Here is a 17,089-nt window from a genome sequence, read left to right on the forward strand (position 1 = left end):
ACAAACAGTTTCCCCCAGCATGTAAGAATAGCAGTCTTTATGTGGACAGAACTCTATTGTATAAGGTGATATTGACTAGACAAAAATCCATCAGACTACGGTATTTTATTGCATTTGTATATTGGGTAGTCAAAATGCTCAGCACAATTTCCTCAAGCAGAAGGCAACAGATACATGTCTGTGGAGAAGGAATTCTGCAGCTTAGCGACTGCCACAGAAAATGCCTTCTCCTGAGCAGCTATCCCCTAAACTTTTGAGGGTGTTGAAACTATCAAGAACCCCCCACCCTGAGAGAGGCTGAAGGCAGAGAGGCAGTCTTTTGGATATTTGGTGCTGAAGGTATTTAGGATTTTAAATGCTAATGTGAGTACCTTGAATTGATCCTGGAAACTAATTGGCAACTAGTGACACTGTTTTAGAACAGGGGTTATGTGAGTTCTAAATGGAACCTCAGCCGGTATTTCGGCTGCAACTCTTTGAACCAGTTGAAGTTTCCCAGTCATCTTCAAGGTCAGCCCCAATTAGAGTATGTTACAATAATCAAATCTGGTAGTGACCAGAGCATGGGGTATAGTTTCCAAGTAATCTCTGACCTAAAAAGGTAGTAGCTGATCAACCAAAAGTTATATTAATACTTAATACTACGTTAGACATTCTAACCTCCTAAAGAGTGCTGTTATTTTAAAAGTTTAATTATAATTCCTGTTCTTCGAGTTGCTGATTCTTGTGTGTGTTTCCTGTGCAGAACTTGTGGATCCCAATATTTTCATCCAGCCAATTACAGAAGAGCGTGCCTCTCGAACCTTGTATCGCATTGAACTTCTCAGGAAGGTGCGAGAACAAGCTGTCCGTCATCCACAGATATTTGAGCGATTAAAACTTTGTCAGCTTAATCCAGATTTGCCAGTTTGGTGGGAATGTGGGACTCATGACTGGGATTTACTGATTGGAGCTGCAAAGCATGGGGTTAGCCGAACAGACTACCACATCCTTCGTGATCCTGAACTTTCATTTATGTCAGCCCAGAGGAACTACAGTCAAAGTAAAGTAGCACTTCCAATAACTCCTACACCACTTTTGCATCAGTATCAGATGGTGTTGTCTGCATCTCCTCTTGCACCTCAGGCAAGGCTGCTAGATATTAAAGGGAACACACTTGAGGATACAAAAGTTAAGAATGAAAACCATAAAGAAGATCCACATTCTTCCGGGGAGGAATCCATATCTACTGAGGATATGCGAACGGGAGTAAAGACTGAACCTTTGAGCCCAAATAATGGCACACCATCTCATGCTACAGACCAGAAACCTGTTGTAAAGGCAGACAGTGACAGGCGTATGGTTGCTGCAAGGACAGAACCCCTAACTCCTAACACTGCTTCCAAAAAACAGAGACCTAACAAGAGAGGATCAGAATCAAGCTCCGATTCAGACTCTGATTCAGATAGATCAACCTGTTCTTCCAGATCATCTTCATCTTCATCCTCCTCTTCATCCTCTTGCTCACGTTCCAGATCAGGATCCAGTTCCTCATCTTCTTCATCTTGTTCTTCAGCATCATCGTCATCTTCATCATCCTCTTCCTCCTCCTCATCATCCTCATCCTCTTCATCAGAAGAAAGTGACAGTGATGAAGAAGAATCACAGAAGAGACGTAAGTGCTGTTTCGCTCATTTTCACATTCAAAAGGCTAATTAAGGGCTAAGTTGCTTTAAATTTGTGCTGGGAGAAGGTTGACATAAGCCCCTTTCCCCTTAATATAGCATGTAAATAAATATTTTGAATTGTAGGAAACTGGACTACGGGGGTGCCATATAATGCTGTAATCACAAACAGGCTAGAAAAACATTGTTCTTTCTCTGTGAAAAGTAGAAATGTGGCTTCATGAATTGCAACAGCTGTTTCAGAAAGTTAAATTAGAACATATTTTTAGCTTTTTCCCCATATTTGATTTATTTTTTAAAAAATTAGGAATGCAACTACAAGAATGGCCTAGCCATTCATATTTGATTTTATGTAAATACATAATATGTATTTGATATGTTAACTTCCTTTGCTGTGCATAAAATTAATTTGCAAGGGTTTTTTTTGGGGTGGGGGGGAATACGAACATGAGTTTGACCAAACTGTGGGAGGCAGTGGAAGACAGGAGTGTCTGGCGTGCTCTGGTCCATGGGGTCATGAAGAGTCGGACACGACTAAACGACTAAACAACAACAACTTAATCTTAGTATAAGATCTCAGTAAAAGTATGGTTTATGCTTTTCTAAAGAGAATATATAGTATACACACTGTTTGGGCTTTATGATTGAATTATTACACTAAACCTCTAAAGTATTTTGGCACATTTAGACTTCTCAGCTATTCAAAGTAAAATTCCCCATGTATTTTGTAAACAACATCAAGATTATGGACAGCTGTAGTTGCTGTTTTGGAATTCTAATGTCTCGTATATAAAAATCATATGTTCATAAATTTACAAGGCAAACACATACATAAGTATATAAACCACGTGTCTGAAATAGTACAGGAGAGCAATCCTGAAACCATTTTGACTCTCCCAAATTGACCTCAAATATTTCTCTGCAGTGAGGAAGGAAATGGGAAAGCCTCCCCATTGTCTGTTTGCTCAAATCCTGTCTTAAGGGCATATTTGTGTATGAATAGGGTGAGCCTGCGACCTGTATTTAGGAACTAAGTATTTACCATCACAAAAGAATGGCCAGGCTGTCCAGGTAGAAGAATCAGTGGCCATTATTAGGTATCCTTACAAACAGGAATTTTGTTGGAGACCGCCTCCTTCTGTAATGTATTTATGATGTTTTGGGGGTGGTCTCTGGCTACAGGGTGGACAACTTCAAAAGTCTATATAAGGGCTTCCGCACCATTGTTCTGAGTCCCTCCTGTCTCCTGTGTGTGGTAGTGAGCACCCTGTTGCAATAGTTAATAAAGATCAGGCTTACTAGCTTCCTTGCTTATCAATATTCTCTGGTTGGCCTCTGTTATTTTTTCCTTCCAATAGGACTCTATACTTAAGGACTCTATACGGGCTCTTGGCTACCCCAAAAGGGAAAAGGAGGAGTTTTTTCTTTTAACATTGCATTTGCATATTCTAGAGTGGTGAATGAAACCAACTTTTGCTAGCATTCACTACTACAGTGTTGATGCAAAAAAATGTAAGACAGGATTCAGAGGCTATAAGGTCTATTCAGATATTATTTCTTCCTATGGTTATCTCCAGAGAAGAGCTGGGCTTAGAAATTCAGGCCAAGCAGCTATTAGCTTGGTATCATGCTTTGCAGCCTAGAATGAAGCACTAGGTAATTGATAGAATCAGTTTATTTTGTTCTCTTGGGTTTCTAGCTTTCCATTGTTCCTGTGCTCATTGCTGTGCACTTGGTTTATCAATTTCTTGAGGGTTAAAATTATTGCCCATCAAATTTACCTAGTTATGATATTTTCTGTCTAAAGTTATGGCAGTAAATTGTTCATACCATGATAATCTCATGTCTTGATTTTCAGTGTAATGGCACTTTGGAACTATTGTCGTAGCAGTTCTCAGCAGTTCTGTTCCTCAGAGTCTTGAAATGATGGTTTGTAAAGAGCAACTTGTACACTAGTCCTCCTGTATCTCATGCACAGTTGTCCCACAATGGCCTCTGATTCATGCTGTACTGTTTGTGTACAATCCAGACTGTGAGAGCAGTGGGCAATAGTGGTGCTAAGAAGTAATTTCTATTATAAGATATGATCTAGACTAAGATCTAAAATGTTTGATTTAAAAAAAAAAAATCTTTATTTTACTATTATAGATGTTTGCATACTTGCATAGTATTCAAGGATCCTGATTAAGATGTCTCAGTTTTCTTCCTTTTTGACATCCAGAAGGCCTGGCTGATAAAATACTCTCTTTTGGCCATAGAAGCAATCCAAGTTTTCTCAGGATAAAAGCTATCAAGTGATATCAAATGTTAGTCATACTGAGAGTAGACCTATTGAAATCACTTGGGTCTACCCTGAATATGACTAACGTTTAATATCACCATTTGTATATCAAATCATTATGTGTTGCAGAAATAGGGTATCCATTATTGGAAGTTTTATGCTCTAATAACCTAAAATTGTTTCCCTCAGCAGAAGGAACGCCTCTTTTGAAAGCATATGATGAAGAGAGTGTAGCTTCCCTAAGCACTGTGCAGGATGAAACCCAGGACAGTTTTCAAATGAATAATGGAACACCAAATTCTAACTGTATCTTACAAGGTGGATATATGTTGGCTGCTTCCTACTGGCCAAAGGTACGTTAGTAAGGCTGGATCTAATCACATCAAAGAAGTGTTTCAGTTTAAAACGTAAATTTAAACAGGGAAAACAGGTAAAGAAAAAGTGGACTCCACATCGCCATTTCATATACATGGCATATAAATCACTTTTTCTTTTACCAGTCTAGCAGAGTCCTAAGACTACATGTATATAAATCTATATAAATTTCCTTCCAAAAAATACTGAATTTGCTAATTCATTTTCTTCAAACTTCTGAATTTGAGAAGTATATAAATTTGGGCTTCAGTTGCTTCCTGACATGGCTGGGAAGAAGTAGTTATTTTATCATTCAGTATCAGAGATGCCCACTGTGCTCCTTTCACTGGCATTTTTCCCCCCTATAATTGGAAGCATTAATACTACTGTGTTCTTGCCTCTTGGACCGGCCACTTCATCTATAATTTCTCCAGCATATGGTGATTCTTTTAGAAGATATGTGATATGGGAATAAATATTCCCTTCAGTCACATGCTGGTGACACACTGCTCTTTGCCCAGCCACTCAGTTATGCCAGAGATCCAGTTATCTGCCACCAAATGTTCACTTTCACTATCAGTGCTAGAAGAGCTTAACCGTATGACTTCATTCTAGAAGCTGCAGTCAATTTTCCTGCCTAAAAGGAAAGGGGGGAGGAGACACAAGAATCTGTTATTGTATCCTGTTCAGAAAAAGCCTTCTGACTATTGGCCTGTTCAGACCTGTTTTTTTCCCAAGCACTGCCCCCAGCATTTCTGTTCTCTGGAAGTAACTATAACACTTTGCTGTGGACAGGCTTCCGCCCCCGTCCCCCAACAGTCACATCAATCCTGAACAGTGATACTAGCCTGAGTGGAATTTAAAACATGGTTTGTGCATCAGTAGAGATTATTGAAGGAAGTATTATTACGCTTCTGATGTACAAAGCAAAATAAATCATAATGCCAAATTATGTCCACAATCAGAAGAAAATATTTGTTAAGTGATAGATCAAAACTCTCCTGATGATCCTGCAGCCTTGCCACATTTTGTTGGTTGTTTATTAATTGCTCAGATTAATTTAGCAAGTTGTTTTAACTGTTGAGATAGAAAAGTAGGCTATTAACTGCCTTCTATTCCTTCTAGGATCGGGTTATGATTAACCGTCTGGATAGTATTTGTCAAACAATATTGAAAGGTAAATGGCCTGCGGCACGGAGAAGTTACGACAGCAATACCGTGGCTTCATTTTATACCACCAAGCTTTTAGACAGCCCGGGTGCCGCTGCAGAGTACAGTGAGCCCAGTGTACCAACACCTCCAAGTGCAGATGTTAAAGAAGAAAATGATCAGTCACCACAGATGTCAAAGGTGAAGAAGCATGTACGGGAAAAGGAGTTTACAGTGAAAATCAATGACGTATGTTTATTTTTATCGCCCTAGGACCTGATTGCGATTGCGGTGTGCAGCATGCTTTACCTACAAGTGGCTGCCTGCTCTCAATCTTATTTCCTTCACACACACATTTATGGGTATTTTGGGATAAATTTCTATGGGGCATCCCCCCCTTTAAAAAAAAAAAAGAATTCAGAATTGATCAACAAATGACAACAATTCTTGGACTTTTGAAGCCTTGCTGGTGGGATGCTTTCTCATATAGCCTTTCTTCTGCTGTCTTTAGTGCTGAAGGTGCTTTCCAGAGTGTCTAGCTCTTCTGAACTCAGTCTTGAATGTCTGAAAACAGGAACTTCCAGATATCCAGTTTTTAAATGCCCTTGGTGAACAAATCAGAACAATTATTCACATACTCGGAATTCCTTAGGTTCTTATGCTAAAAGTTAATAGTAATACATACTAATGAATACAAACCCTTTATAATAATTAACTTGATATCTGCAAATTTATGTTTTAATACATACTTATTTATAAAAGTATTCAGTTGCAGTCATTACTGTACCTGACTAAAGACTGCCAGTTACTTAGATGCGTGTGTGAGAGAAGATCAGTTCTTCTTGAAATTGCAAATGAAGATCTTAAACTATTTCATTGGTTTGTTCTTCCCAAAGAAATGTGCTAACCCTCATGTTTGTTTAACAGGAAGGGGGTTTGAAATTAATTTTTCAGAAGCAGGGGCTTTCTCAGAAAAGACCATTTGAAAGTGAAGATGGTACATTAGGACAGCAGCAATACCTTGCCAGGCTACAGGAACTCCAGAATGCTTCAGAGACCAGCCTTGCCAATTTCCCAAAGTCTTTGCCAGAGTTGGGTAAGCATTGTGTGAAAGCCAGTGTTTAATGCCAAAAGGTTTGCTACTTAGATATTGTATTAATAATTTTTGGATTGCCATTCCAAGTTGTTTAACTGTCTGTCACCTAGTTTTACTAATGTGATAAGCTTGGTTCTGTGCTATGACACTTCATACAGCAGGTGGGTGCTCAGCTGGATGCTATGTCATTCACAAAAGTGTTCCCTGCAGATATTAAACTGGTATGTCAGCAAGAGAGAAGACCAGACTAGAATCTCTCTCCATGGCTCTCTAACAAGGAATGTTATGAAGTATCATTCAATTGAGTCCCCGTTTGCAGTATGGTGGTACAGTTTGAAGAGATTGTTTTGTGGCTCCTTACAACCCTTTCTGTTCTTAACTTCCCTGAACAATTTAGTGTTATCAGTAAATGTGTCTACCTCACTTGCTTGTCCCTAACTCTGGAACATTTATGAACAAGTCTATTCTATCACTGCCATTGAAGATTGCATAAGTGAAAGAATGCATACACTTCAAATAATTTTGATGATGTTCTTCTATCTAGAACCTAACTCAAATAAGTAAGAATGTTACAGCTGTATAAGGCTGAATAGCAGCTCTTTTGAAGGAAGAGCTATAGCATAAAGTAATGGTGATAAGTGAGCTGAGAAAATGCTGAGGTTTTCTTTGGCCTTGACAAGATATACTAGGCTACAATCCGTATGTTTGCAGGCCTGTTATTCCCTGGTGTCAGGTTGTAATTGTGGGGAGAAAAGAATATAGAGCCTATTGAAGTTGGGTACTTTGACATCAGTATTAATATGTATGCGACATAATCCTGGAGTGGTACAGCGGCGGGGCATATGCCTGTGCTGCCCAGGGTGGACGCGTTCCCGAGGGGGGCGGAGAACGCTCCCGAGGGGAGCGGGGCACGAAGGGTTCCCGAGGGGAGTGGGGCGCATGGAGCGGCACACGTGCCCTGCAGCCAGGGGCAGAGTGAGCTGCCCATGGCGGACATTCGGCGCGCCGCCCCCCACGACTCCCAACCCTCCCCCAAGCTGTCAAAATGAAGGGGGAAGGGGAGAATGCCACCGGCAAAGTGTTGCAGCTCCCCCCCTTCCGCCGATGGCTCGGGGTAGGCTTGGGAGTCGCAGGTAGGCGGCGCGTCAAATGTCACCTCCCTCAGTGAAGACACCCAGGGCAGTCCGCCTCCACCACACACCCCTTCCTCCACCCCTGGGGGTATTGAACTAACTTTTCTTCAGTGCATGCCCAGATAAATTAATGAACCTTAGTCATGTTCTTAATTTGAATGGGCCTACTCAGAGTAAAACTCTGTCTCATAGATACGCTAGAAACTTTTTCTATAAATTCATTTTACTTTCAGTGACTTTTTTTGTTGCTGCTTTTACAGTTGTTCATATTCATTTGGGGGGAAAGTTTTTTGTTGCTGATTTTATGAAACTGTTAATTTGATTAGGAACTTCCAGTCAATCAACAGCTACTGCAAATGGAATAATAGTTGATGACCAGCCTGTAATGAAAAAGAGGAGAGGAAGGAGGAAGAATGTGGAAGGAGTAGATATACTGTTTATAAATAGAAACAAAGCACCTAACCACGTAAGCAGATGTGAATTGATATTTTAAGTATACATGCTGTTCTGATGTAAATGTTATTAATTTTGAAGGCTTTAATGTCTTTAGATTGGCCAAATAGAAGCCCGTCTGCCAGCCTGCTTCAGTAGATTTCTTGTATTGTACTACTGGTATTAGCTTTGGCATTGATATTACAAAATGCATTGACATTCCCATCCAGCATCTTATTTAATCAGGTTCATATATTTTTGCAAGACAAAACTTTTTTAGCAGGGTTGACATCTTGAATATGTAACTGTGATGTTTGCTTTCCATTAAATATTTGTCTCTAGGTTTTCTTCATAGAATTATAGAATTGTAGAGTTGGAAAGGACCCCAAGGGTCATGCAGTCCAACCCTCTGCAATGCAGGAATCTCAGCTAGATTGTATATGACAGGTGGTCATCCAAACTCTGCTTTAAAACTTCCAGTGTTTTTCCTCATATTTAATCAGAATTTAGTTTCTTATAACTTGAAGCCATTGGTTCAAGTCCTACCCTCTGGAGCAGGAGAAAACAAGCTTGCTCCATCTTCCTTTAGATACTTGAAGGTGGCTATCATCTCTTCTCTGTCTCCTTTCATCTAAGCCAAGCATACCCAACTCCCTCAACCATTCCTCACAAGGCTTGGTTTCCAGACACTTTACAATTCTGGTTGCCCTCCTCTGCATTTGTTCCAGCTTGTCAATATCATTCTTAAATGGTGGTGCCCAGAACAACACATTACTCCAGGTGTGGTCTGACCAAGGCGGAATAGAGTAGTGCTATTACTGTACTTCCTTTGATTTGGACACTATACTTCTGTTGATGCAGCTTGAGAGAGAGCTCTCAGACTGCAATCAGCAATCTCCAATCAACTAAGTCAGGCATAGGCCAACTCGGCCCGCCAGATGTTTCGAGACTACAATTCCCATCATCCCTGACCACTGGTCCTGTTAGCAAGGGATAGTGGGAGTTGTCCCAAAACATCTGGAGGGCCAAGTTTGCCTATGCCTGAACTAAGTAGAACAGTACTCATAACACTTTGTATTTCTGCAGGTTTGCCATAGCATTAATGTCCCTCAGGTTGCTCCAGGAATAAACCCAGCACTTCCATATGTACCATCCCACGGCGTGTGTGATGCAGAAAGCCCAGTTCCAGTTATTAACTTGAAAGATGGAACAAGACTTGCAGGCGATGATGCCCCTAAAAGAAAAGATTTGGAGAAATGGTTCAATGAACATCCTGGCTATGTTGAAGATTTAGGAGCTTTTATTCCTGTAAGTATTTCCATTCATTCTAACTGTGCTGTGATATTTGAATATAGCAAACAAATTCTGTGTAATATTCATCTTTTAATATAGGGTTGTAATTTTGAACACGCTATGAGTACATATATGATAATTTTAGCATGGTTTGAGGCCATTTGAAAATATTGTGGTGTTTAATATAAAACTTAATGTGCAGCATATTTAAGAAGTAAAACCTTCGTTAAGTAGGTCCTTAAGCATAAATATGTTATTCATAAGCAGCTTGAATAATAGTGAGAGCTCACATATATATATATATTTAATTCTGCTACCACAGAAAATGCAGCTTCATGAAGGAAGACCCAAACAAAAAAGGCACCGTTGTCGCAATCCTAATAAGCTGGATATTAATAGCCTTACTGGGGAAGAACGTGTTCAACTAATCAATAGAAGGAATGCTAGAAAGGTATTTCTTTAACTTTTGTCATCCAGAGACATGCCAGCTTGGTGCCCTACCTCAAGGACCGCCTCTCCCTATATAAACCATCACAGACTCTGCTTTCATCATCAGAGGCCCTTCTTTGTGTGCCTCCTCCAGAGGGTGGCAACACGAGAATGGGCCTTCTCTGTAGTGGCTCCCCGTTTGTGGAACGCTCTCCCAAGGCAAAAACATTTCTCTTCAACCAGGCTTTTGGCTGATTAATATTCTGCAACCTTTTAAATGTGTCTGTGGGAAGGAAGAGTTATTTATTTTGCTGTTTTGTTTTAATTATTTACTTGTTTTTATCCTGTATTTTATTCTGTGAACTGCCCTTAGATCTTATGGTGAAGGGCGGTGTATAAATATAATAATAATAATAATGTGTCACCATAACTAATCTAGCACATACAGAAATGAGGTAGCTTGTTAAGCTGTGAGTGCAAACTGAATGTTGGATCCATGAAGTATACTGATAAATGTTTGATCCATTTTTGATCCTTACATTTCAGGTAGGAGGTGCTTTTGCTCCACCACTGAAGGACCTGTGCAGATTCCTGAAAGAGAATTCTGAATATGGAGTAGCTCCTGAATGGGCAGATGTTGTAAAACAATCTGTGAGTAGTAGAGGGAGTGTCATTATTTTGTAGCTTTACTTACCAAAGAAAGCAGGTTAGCCCTAAAGCAGTGTGATCCCTGTTTTAAGCAGTTTAGAAACAACTAGGAAAATTTTGAGCCTTGAGACCACTCTTGCTTATTTGTATTGTTATGTGCCATGTACATTGAAGGCACTATATAAAGTAAAGTTCAAAAGCTGTAAAAGGCAGCTTTTGCAAATGACTTTATTTGAATTATTTTTCTGGTTTCCAGCTTACATTCCTAACTATGCTATATCTATTCTACCATATTATTGGCTATGTTTGAAATTGATTTTAATACTTATTTTCTCAATTTAGCTACAGCATATTTTTAAGATGCAGAAATAGGTAGCTGCATTAAAGAATGCAATAACCCAAGTTTCATTTTCCCCCCCCTCTTAGGGATTTCTTCCTGAAAGCATGTTTGACCGTATTCTCACAGGGCCTGTTGTGCGAGAGGAAGTAAGCAGGAGAGGGAGAAGACCTAAAAGCGAGATTGCCAAGGCAGCTGCTGCTGCAGCAACAGCAGCAGCAAGCATACCGGTCAACCCTTTATTAGCTAATGGGCTGCTGCCAGGGGTGGATCTGTCTACTCTCCAGGCCTTACAGCAAAATCTGCAAAATTTTCAGTCACTGCAAGTGACAGCAGGCTTAATGGGAATGCCGACTAGTTTGAACACTGCTGGGGAGGCGAAAAACATGGCTGCTGTGTTTCCCATGCTGCTTTCAGGAATGGCTGGCTTACCAAATTTGCTAGGAATGGGAGGACTCCTCACAAAATCTACAGAATCTGCTTCCGAGGAAAAAAAGGGAAATGACTCAAGAGAGCCCGACGGGAAAAAAGAAAGGACAGAGAGCCAAAATGCACATAATGGTGGAGAAAACTCTGTGTCGGGTTCTCCTTCCACATCATCTGCTGCTGCTGCTGCAGCCGCCAGCCCCCTTGCTCTTAACCCCTTACTGTTGTCCAATATACTTTATCCAGGGATGCTTCTCACTCCAGGCCTTAATCTCCATATCCCAGCTTTGTCCCAATCCAATATTTTTGATGTACAGAACAATGAAAACAATGGCACAGGCACAGCCAAGCAAACAGAAGAAAAGGAGGAAAATTCTAGAGTTAAAGATCAAGAAGACAAAAGGGGAGCAGAGCCTAGCTCTCGCAATGAAAACAGCACAGATGAGGGTTCAGAGAAAGCCGATGCTTCCTCTGGGTCAGACAGTACATCGTCCTCGTCTGAGGATTCGGATTCTAGTGATGAAGACTGACCCCAAACTCTGCACTTAAATTATAAACTGATTTTGAATTTATTCTTGAATTATTTTGTTGTAAATAACCAGTGTTGAGTGAGTGCATCAATAATTTAATGACCGAACATTTCAGTATTTGTTTAGAAGTGCAAACAGCTTTCAAAGACGTTTTGCATGTAATATTTCTTGAAGTTCATAGGTTTCTGAACTTGTATGTACTATCAAATACACAATTGTGTAAAAAAAAAAAAAGAATTACAGCAAAAGGCATTATAATTTTGTTTTGGGGGGTTAATTTTTAAAAATTGCTTAGTAAGAGCTGTATATTTAATATATTTGTAGTGAACACAAAATTCTTTATGCGCATTATTGATATAATTTGAATATAGTTTTACAGCCTCCTTGACACCTATAATTTACAGATCAAAACTCAGCAATAATTTGGGCAGCTAATGAATGTCATGAAAGCTGTAGAAACTACATCACCATCCATTGTTTTAATTACAAGAAAATGCTCTAGTGTTGTGATGCACTGCTGATGTTTCCAATTCAGGTACAACTCTGTTTTAAAAGAAAAGTTTCCCATTCAGCCAATTAGATTGGCTACTTGTTACCTCAGCTGAGTTAGTTTAGGAAGTTTACATTGGTTTCTCTACTTGTTTTCATATTCTGCTTTGCTTTTTAAAGGCATCCTGTGTATGTTAATTTTGCAAGGGAAATTACCATTACCAGTTGCACTCTTGTAATAATAGTCACAAAAATCCCTTTCTTACTTTCTTCGACACCATGGATACCTTTTTAATGTTAAGATTTTGCTCCTTCTACAGCCTTCATGTTGTTGAGGAGCTGTATCCACAAGCTGAAATAACTCAAAGTGCCACTTCAACACTGCATACTTCATGTTATAAGGATTAGATCCTTGTGAAAATGGCTTGTTTGTTTTGTTTGTTTCTCTTTTGTGTATGTTTGTCATGTAAACTCCTGTAGTTACCAGTTAATAATGGTAAGAGGAAATGTAGTCATGTTTAAAAATACTCATATTTCTCTACAGGTTTGGATTTGACTATGTAGAATAATGTTACCCAAAATCAAAATTTAGGGTATCATCTATCTGTTAGTTGTAATAATGCTGAGTTGCCCAATAACTTAACTTTTAAAAAGCACTTTCAACAATGATGTGAGAAATGTGTTCCATGAAACCATGGTATGACAGTGCTTATAAAGCATCTGTTTGAATACAGATCCTTAGAACCTTGATGCATAAAATCAGATATATGATAGGATTCCTTGTTCTGCTGAAGCTGCTATTACTCTGACATGGTAGAATCACAGATTCACACCATACAGTGGAACTGAGGTGAAAAGGTGTGAGCTTGTATTAATTTCACTTGTGGTCCAAGAATAGGCAAGTTGAGTGAATGGGTAAAAAAATACTGATGATATAGTCAGTGACAAATCTTTTCAAAAGGAAATAATTTAGTATTTTGATACAGTTCTGTTGCTTGCTTGTACAGTAAACAAGACTGTGTTGTTTTTTACCAAGATCTTTACCAATAAAAATAAAGTTTGTACATGCAAAATTATTAACCCCTTTGACTAGAGAGCAGTATTACATGTAATTACAGTTATAAAAGTATCATTTGGATTGTGCTGGTTTACTGTATTTTCCCTCCCCGGAATAGTATGACTTGTTTGGCCCTTCAGTGTCTTAGCAATAGTCAAAACATGCCACAAGAAAAGGGGTAGCAATTATTCATCATGAAAGGATGTATTACATATTTAATATTTTGCCCTTTGTAATATAGCACTTTTATTTATCTTGTATGTATCCATGATATAGCCAAAGTTTTCCAAACACGGTTGTTGACTTAGTCAATGGAGTATTTCAACAATATCACTTTGCACCATACCCCTACGTACCTCCCCCCCAAAAGAAATCCTAAACACAATTTTTAATAAATTTATGAAATAAAGTATTTTCCTAATTATGGTCAAGTGAATTTTACTTACCATTCTAGTGATATCTCTCTGTAATAAGGAAATTTTACAGTTTCAATGTGTGACTGAAAGATTTGAATATGAAGTAAAGGTGTGTTTTTTTTAATCAGCATCAGCTGAAAGGTGAGAAATATGTAGCTCTGTCGGCTAAACAATATGCAAGTGTGACTGCATAAAGTCAAGGGTTGTAAAGGAGCCTTTATTAGAATTACATTAATACTGAAATTTCAGTACAAAAGATATCCAATATGGTGAAGAAGTGTATGTTGGTAGTGACTAAAAAGAAATTTAGCTCTTATTGCCTTGTATTTCTATCCCTTGTTTCAGGCTTCATGATCCGTCTTAGTCCTGTTTTTCTTTTGGACATTTTGCAATATTTGCCAGTTGTGTTCTGTGTAGTCTGAATTTGCTTTCTTGTAGTTGAAAAAGCGTCTTAAAGTCATTTGTAATTTATTGAATTACTTTCTATGATGTTCTATAGAGCAAATGGAAGTTTAATTATTTTTTATTAAACATATTCTTTGACAACCCATGATGTTGGCCTCAATACATTAAAAATGCCTTTTAGTTATCACACAATGTAAAGCTTGAGCAGAAAGGAAACAGTTGTTACAGCAATATTGGAGGAGCTAAACATCTGCAGGTATTCAGTATTTAAAGAATTTGTGGTTACAATTTTCTGCAATTCATATGAGCGGCTAATACTGAATGTGCAGGTAATATGAGCTGTCAAAATAGTTTTGTCTTGCCAGAGGTATTATATAGTTAGATTTTGTATTAAAACATCAAGAAATACTTTAAACTCAAAGGCTATAGTTTAGTGACCAGGTGAATGCTGAATACTAGAAAACGTTCTGCATCCTGCACTTGTCTTGGCAATTAGTGGTGGAATGTGTTTCTTCCCAAAGGTTCATTCAGTTATACTTTATCATAGAGTATAATTTGAAGAACATTGTAGGATTGATGCAATACACAACTGCACCTTGGCATTTGCCAGTTACTGAAAATGCATAATCAAACTGATTTCATGGAACTAAAAGATGTGCATTAGGTCCAATCTGTGTTACGGCACATCATTAATTTTTGAACCTCATAAATTGGAGGACAGTGCTAGCTAATTTAAAATGATTCTTAGGTTTATATGATTAAAATATAATAGATTTAATACAGCAGGTTGGGAATTGTTTGCATATAAATTTTCCATACTTTCTTCTGCACTACATCAAATTGGTTTGGGGAACACCCTAAATTTCAGAAGCAACTTGGTGTAGGTGAAAAGAACTGTTATCAACTAAAAGGTCATCCAGCACTGTTTAAAAACCTCAAATGAAGGAGAATTCACCACCTTCCATGGTAATCTGTTCCACTATTGAACAGCTCTTACCATCAGAAAGCTTTTTTATAATGTTTAGTCAGAATTTCCTTCCTTGCAATTTGAATCCTTCAGTTAAGCACCTACCCTCTGGAGTTGCAGAAAATAAGCTTGCTTCAGCCTTTCAGATATTTACAAACCATGGATACAGTTGGTAGGCATGTGCTTATAGGAATTGTATAACATTTCTCATTTGTCTGAATGTAAACATGGCAAATACTTTGATTATGGGCATGCCACCGATTAGAAAACAAGACGAGAAATGAAACAAGACTATACATGGACCCTAAATGAACACTAGGAGCCTGGTTCGAACTGTATGCTGATCAGTGGTTCTAGAGGGGGACCTTGTATCGCAAACCAATTTTTCTGTGGACGTATTTCATTCCAAATTTTAATTGCCACTCGGCTTCTTGCAGTTCACACCAGCATATAATACTTGGTGTATCTGGGCTGTTTTTCTATCCCATTCCCTTGAATCGCTGCTCCCACCCACCACACTACGTACTACCTTTATCCATGATAGGCATCCGCACCATTTTTAAAAAAAACACCCAGGAACTGTGAAAAAGCAAACTACCGGTTTTATCCAGTCATTTTCTCTATTTTTTACAGCGGACAAAATTGAGGCCTGTGTCTTGTTGAGTGTTGGTGTGTCAATTTCGGTTTTCTAAAAGACCTCGCCGTGAAACTTAGAAAGAAAAAGCCTGATGTGATGTACTATGATTACAGTCCCCAACTAATTAAACACAGTTAGTGTCGAACGTGTAAGATCCTATCATTTCTGAGGCAGCTGGCGATCAGCGGTAATCGGTTTCTTCCCTTTGCTATTGATAGGGAGGAGGAAAATGACACATTACACGTTCCCCGCTTCGCCCCGCCCCTCACTGAGGCTGACGCTTTATGGGAATTGTAGTTCCCAGAAGAAACGAACGCTCCCACTTCCGCTCCCCTCCCCGCCGCTCTTGACTTTTAAATCTCTTGCGCAGACAGCAGCACGCTGACTGGCTTCGCGTGGGCGCGCCCTTACCCAATGAGCAGAGCGGTGAGGGGCGGGGACGTGGGGGCGGTGAGGGAGACGAGGTGTTTAGATTCGAACGCCGCGGCAGTGGGAAGGAAGGGTCCAGCTCGGCATCGGCCTCTCTCTTTCCACCCAACCTTCGCTTCAAACGCACGAAAACAATCCGCTGCGCAGGCGCAGTCCGCCCCTGTGCGCCAGCCGCGGCTCTCGAGTTCGCCGGCGTTGTTGCGCGCGACCCTCGCCGCCTTCCGCTCTCCTCATCCTCTCCACGCCCGTCAGTGGCGATGCTGAGCGGAGACGAAGAAGAGGAGGCAGCCGCGCCTGCCTCTGCCGGAGGGGGCGCTCCTTCGCCGACCCCCGTCGCCTCACCCCGAGCGACTACAGCGGCCGCAGAGGAGGCGGGGGCCGCCATAACCGACGCCCCCGTCCAAGAAGAAGGAGCAGCGGACGGCGATGAGGAGAAAAAGGACGACGACGAAGAGGAAGAGGAAGCGGCGGCGGCGGCGGCAGCAGCTGAGGCGGAGCGAGACACCCGGCAGCGCTACGAGGACCTGTGCAGCAGCCTCAACATGGACGAGCGCGCCCGAGCTGAGGCCTGGCTGAGCTACCAGAGCATGAGGAGGAATTACACCCTGGAGGTAGGGGGAGGGGCGCAGCGAAGGGGGCGGAGGGGTGCTGCTTGGTGGGAGGGGCTTGGGTGAAAGGGGAGGGGCCTTTGCGGAGGGGCGTGGTCACAAAGCAGAACTTCATCTTGGCAGCAGGGGGCATTTTTTGAGCAGGCAGGAACTCTGGGGAACTGAGTTCCCTTACTTTTATTAAATTAAATAATTTGGGGGTGGGGGGCTAGAATGGATAGATACCCAATGCCTGAGCCAAAAACCCACCTATATCTGCAATCAGTTGTGACCATTTCCAGTCCAGATCATTGCCTGCTTGAGTTTGTC

The 17,089-nt window shown here is 40.3% G+C and overlaps 2 protein-coding genes and 1 long non-coding RNA gene across 14 annotated transcripts in view; 2 read left to right on the forward strand and 1 right to left on the reverse strand.

Moving 5' to 3' along the window:
* Positions 1-14,282, forward strand: part of CHD9 (chromodomain helicase DNA binding protein 9) — an 81,507-nt gene extending 67,225 nt beyond the window's left edge. For 5 of the 12 annotated variants that reach the window (XM_081015350.1, XM_081015346.1, XM_081015348.1 and 2 more), the window contains 9 exons: positions 746-1,654; positions 4,135-4,298; positions 5,425-5,697; positions 6,376-6,544; positions 8,004-8,143; positions 9,196-9,417; positions 9,725-9,853; positions 10,378-10,482; positions 10,906-14,282. In XM_081015350.1, the coding sequence (XP_080871476.1) occupies positions 746-1,654; positions 4,135-4,298; positions 5,425-5,697; positions 6,376-6,544; positions 8,004-8,143; positions 9,196-9,417; positions 9,725-9,853; positions 10,378-10,482; positions 10,906-11,772 (2,978 nt within the window). In that variant the 3' untranslated portion in view covers positions 11,773-14,282. The remainder of the gene's footprint in view (positions 1-745; positions 1,655-4,134; positions 4,299-5,424; positions 5,698-6,375; positions 6,545-8,003; positions 8,144-9,195; positions 9,418-9,724; positions 9,854-10,377; positions 10,483-10,905) is intronic. The other 7 variants (XM_081015354.1, XM_081015347.1, XM_081015353.1 and 4 more) reach the window with 6 other exon arrangements.
* On the reverse strand, positions 5,690-16,271 carry LOC308482343. Its single transcript, XR_013989237.1, has 2 exons — positions 16,155-16,271; positions 5,690-6,052 (listed from the first exon to the last, which is right to left on the reverse strand). It is a non-coding gene; the product is annotated as an uncharacterized lncRNA (long non-coding RNA).
* A 28-nt stretch (positions 16,272-16,299) lies between these two features.
* Positions 16,300-17,089, forward strand: part of RBL2 (RB transcriptional corepressor like 2) — a 36,361-nt gene continuing 35,571 nt past the window's right edge. The window contains exon 1 of the mRNA XM_081015360.1: positions 16,300-16,783. Coding sequence (XP_080871486.1) covers positions 16,430-16,783 — 354 coding nt within the window. The 5' untranslated portion in view covers positions 16,300-16,429. The remainder of the gene's footprint in view (positions 16,784-17,089) is intronic.

This window comes from Podarcis pityusensis (assembly GCF_964106645.2).
Source record: "Podarcis pityusensis genome assembly, chromosome: 8".
NCBI lineage: Eukaryota > Metazoa > Chordata > Lepidosauria > Squamata > Lacertidae > Podarcis > Podarcis pityusensis.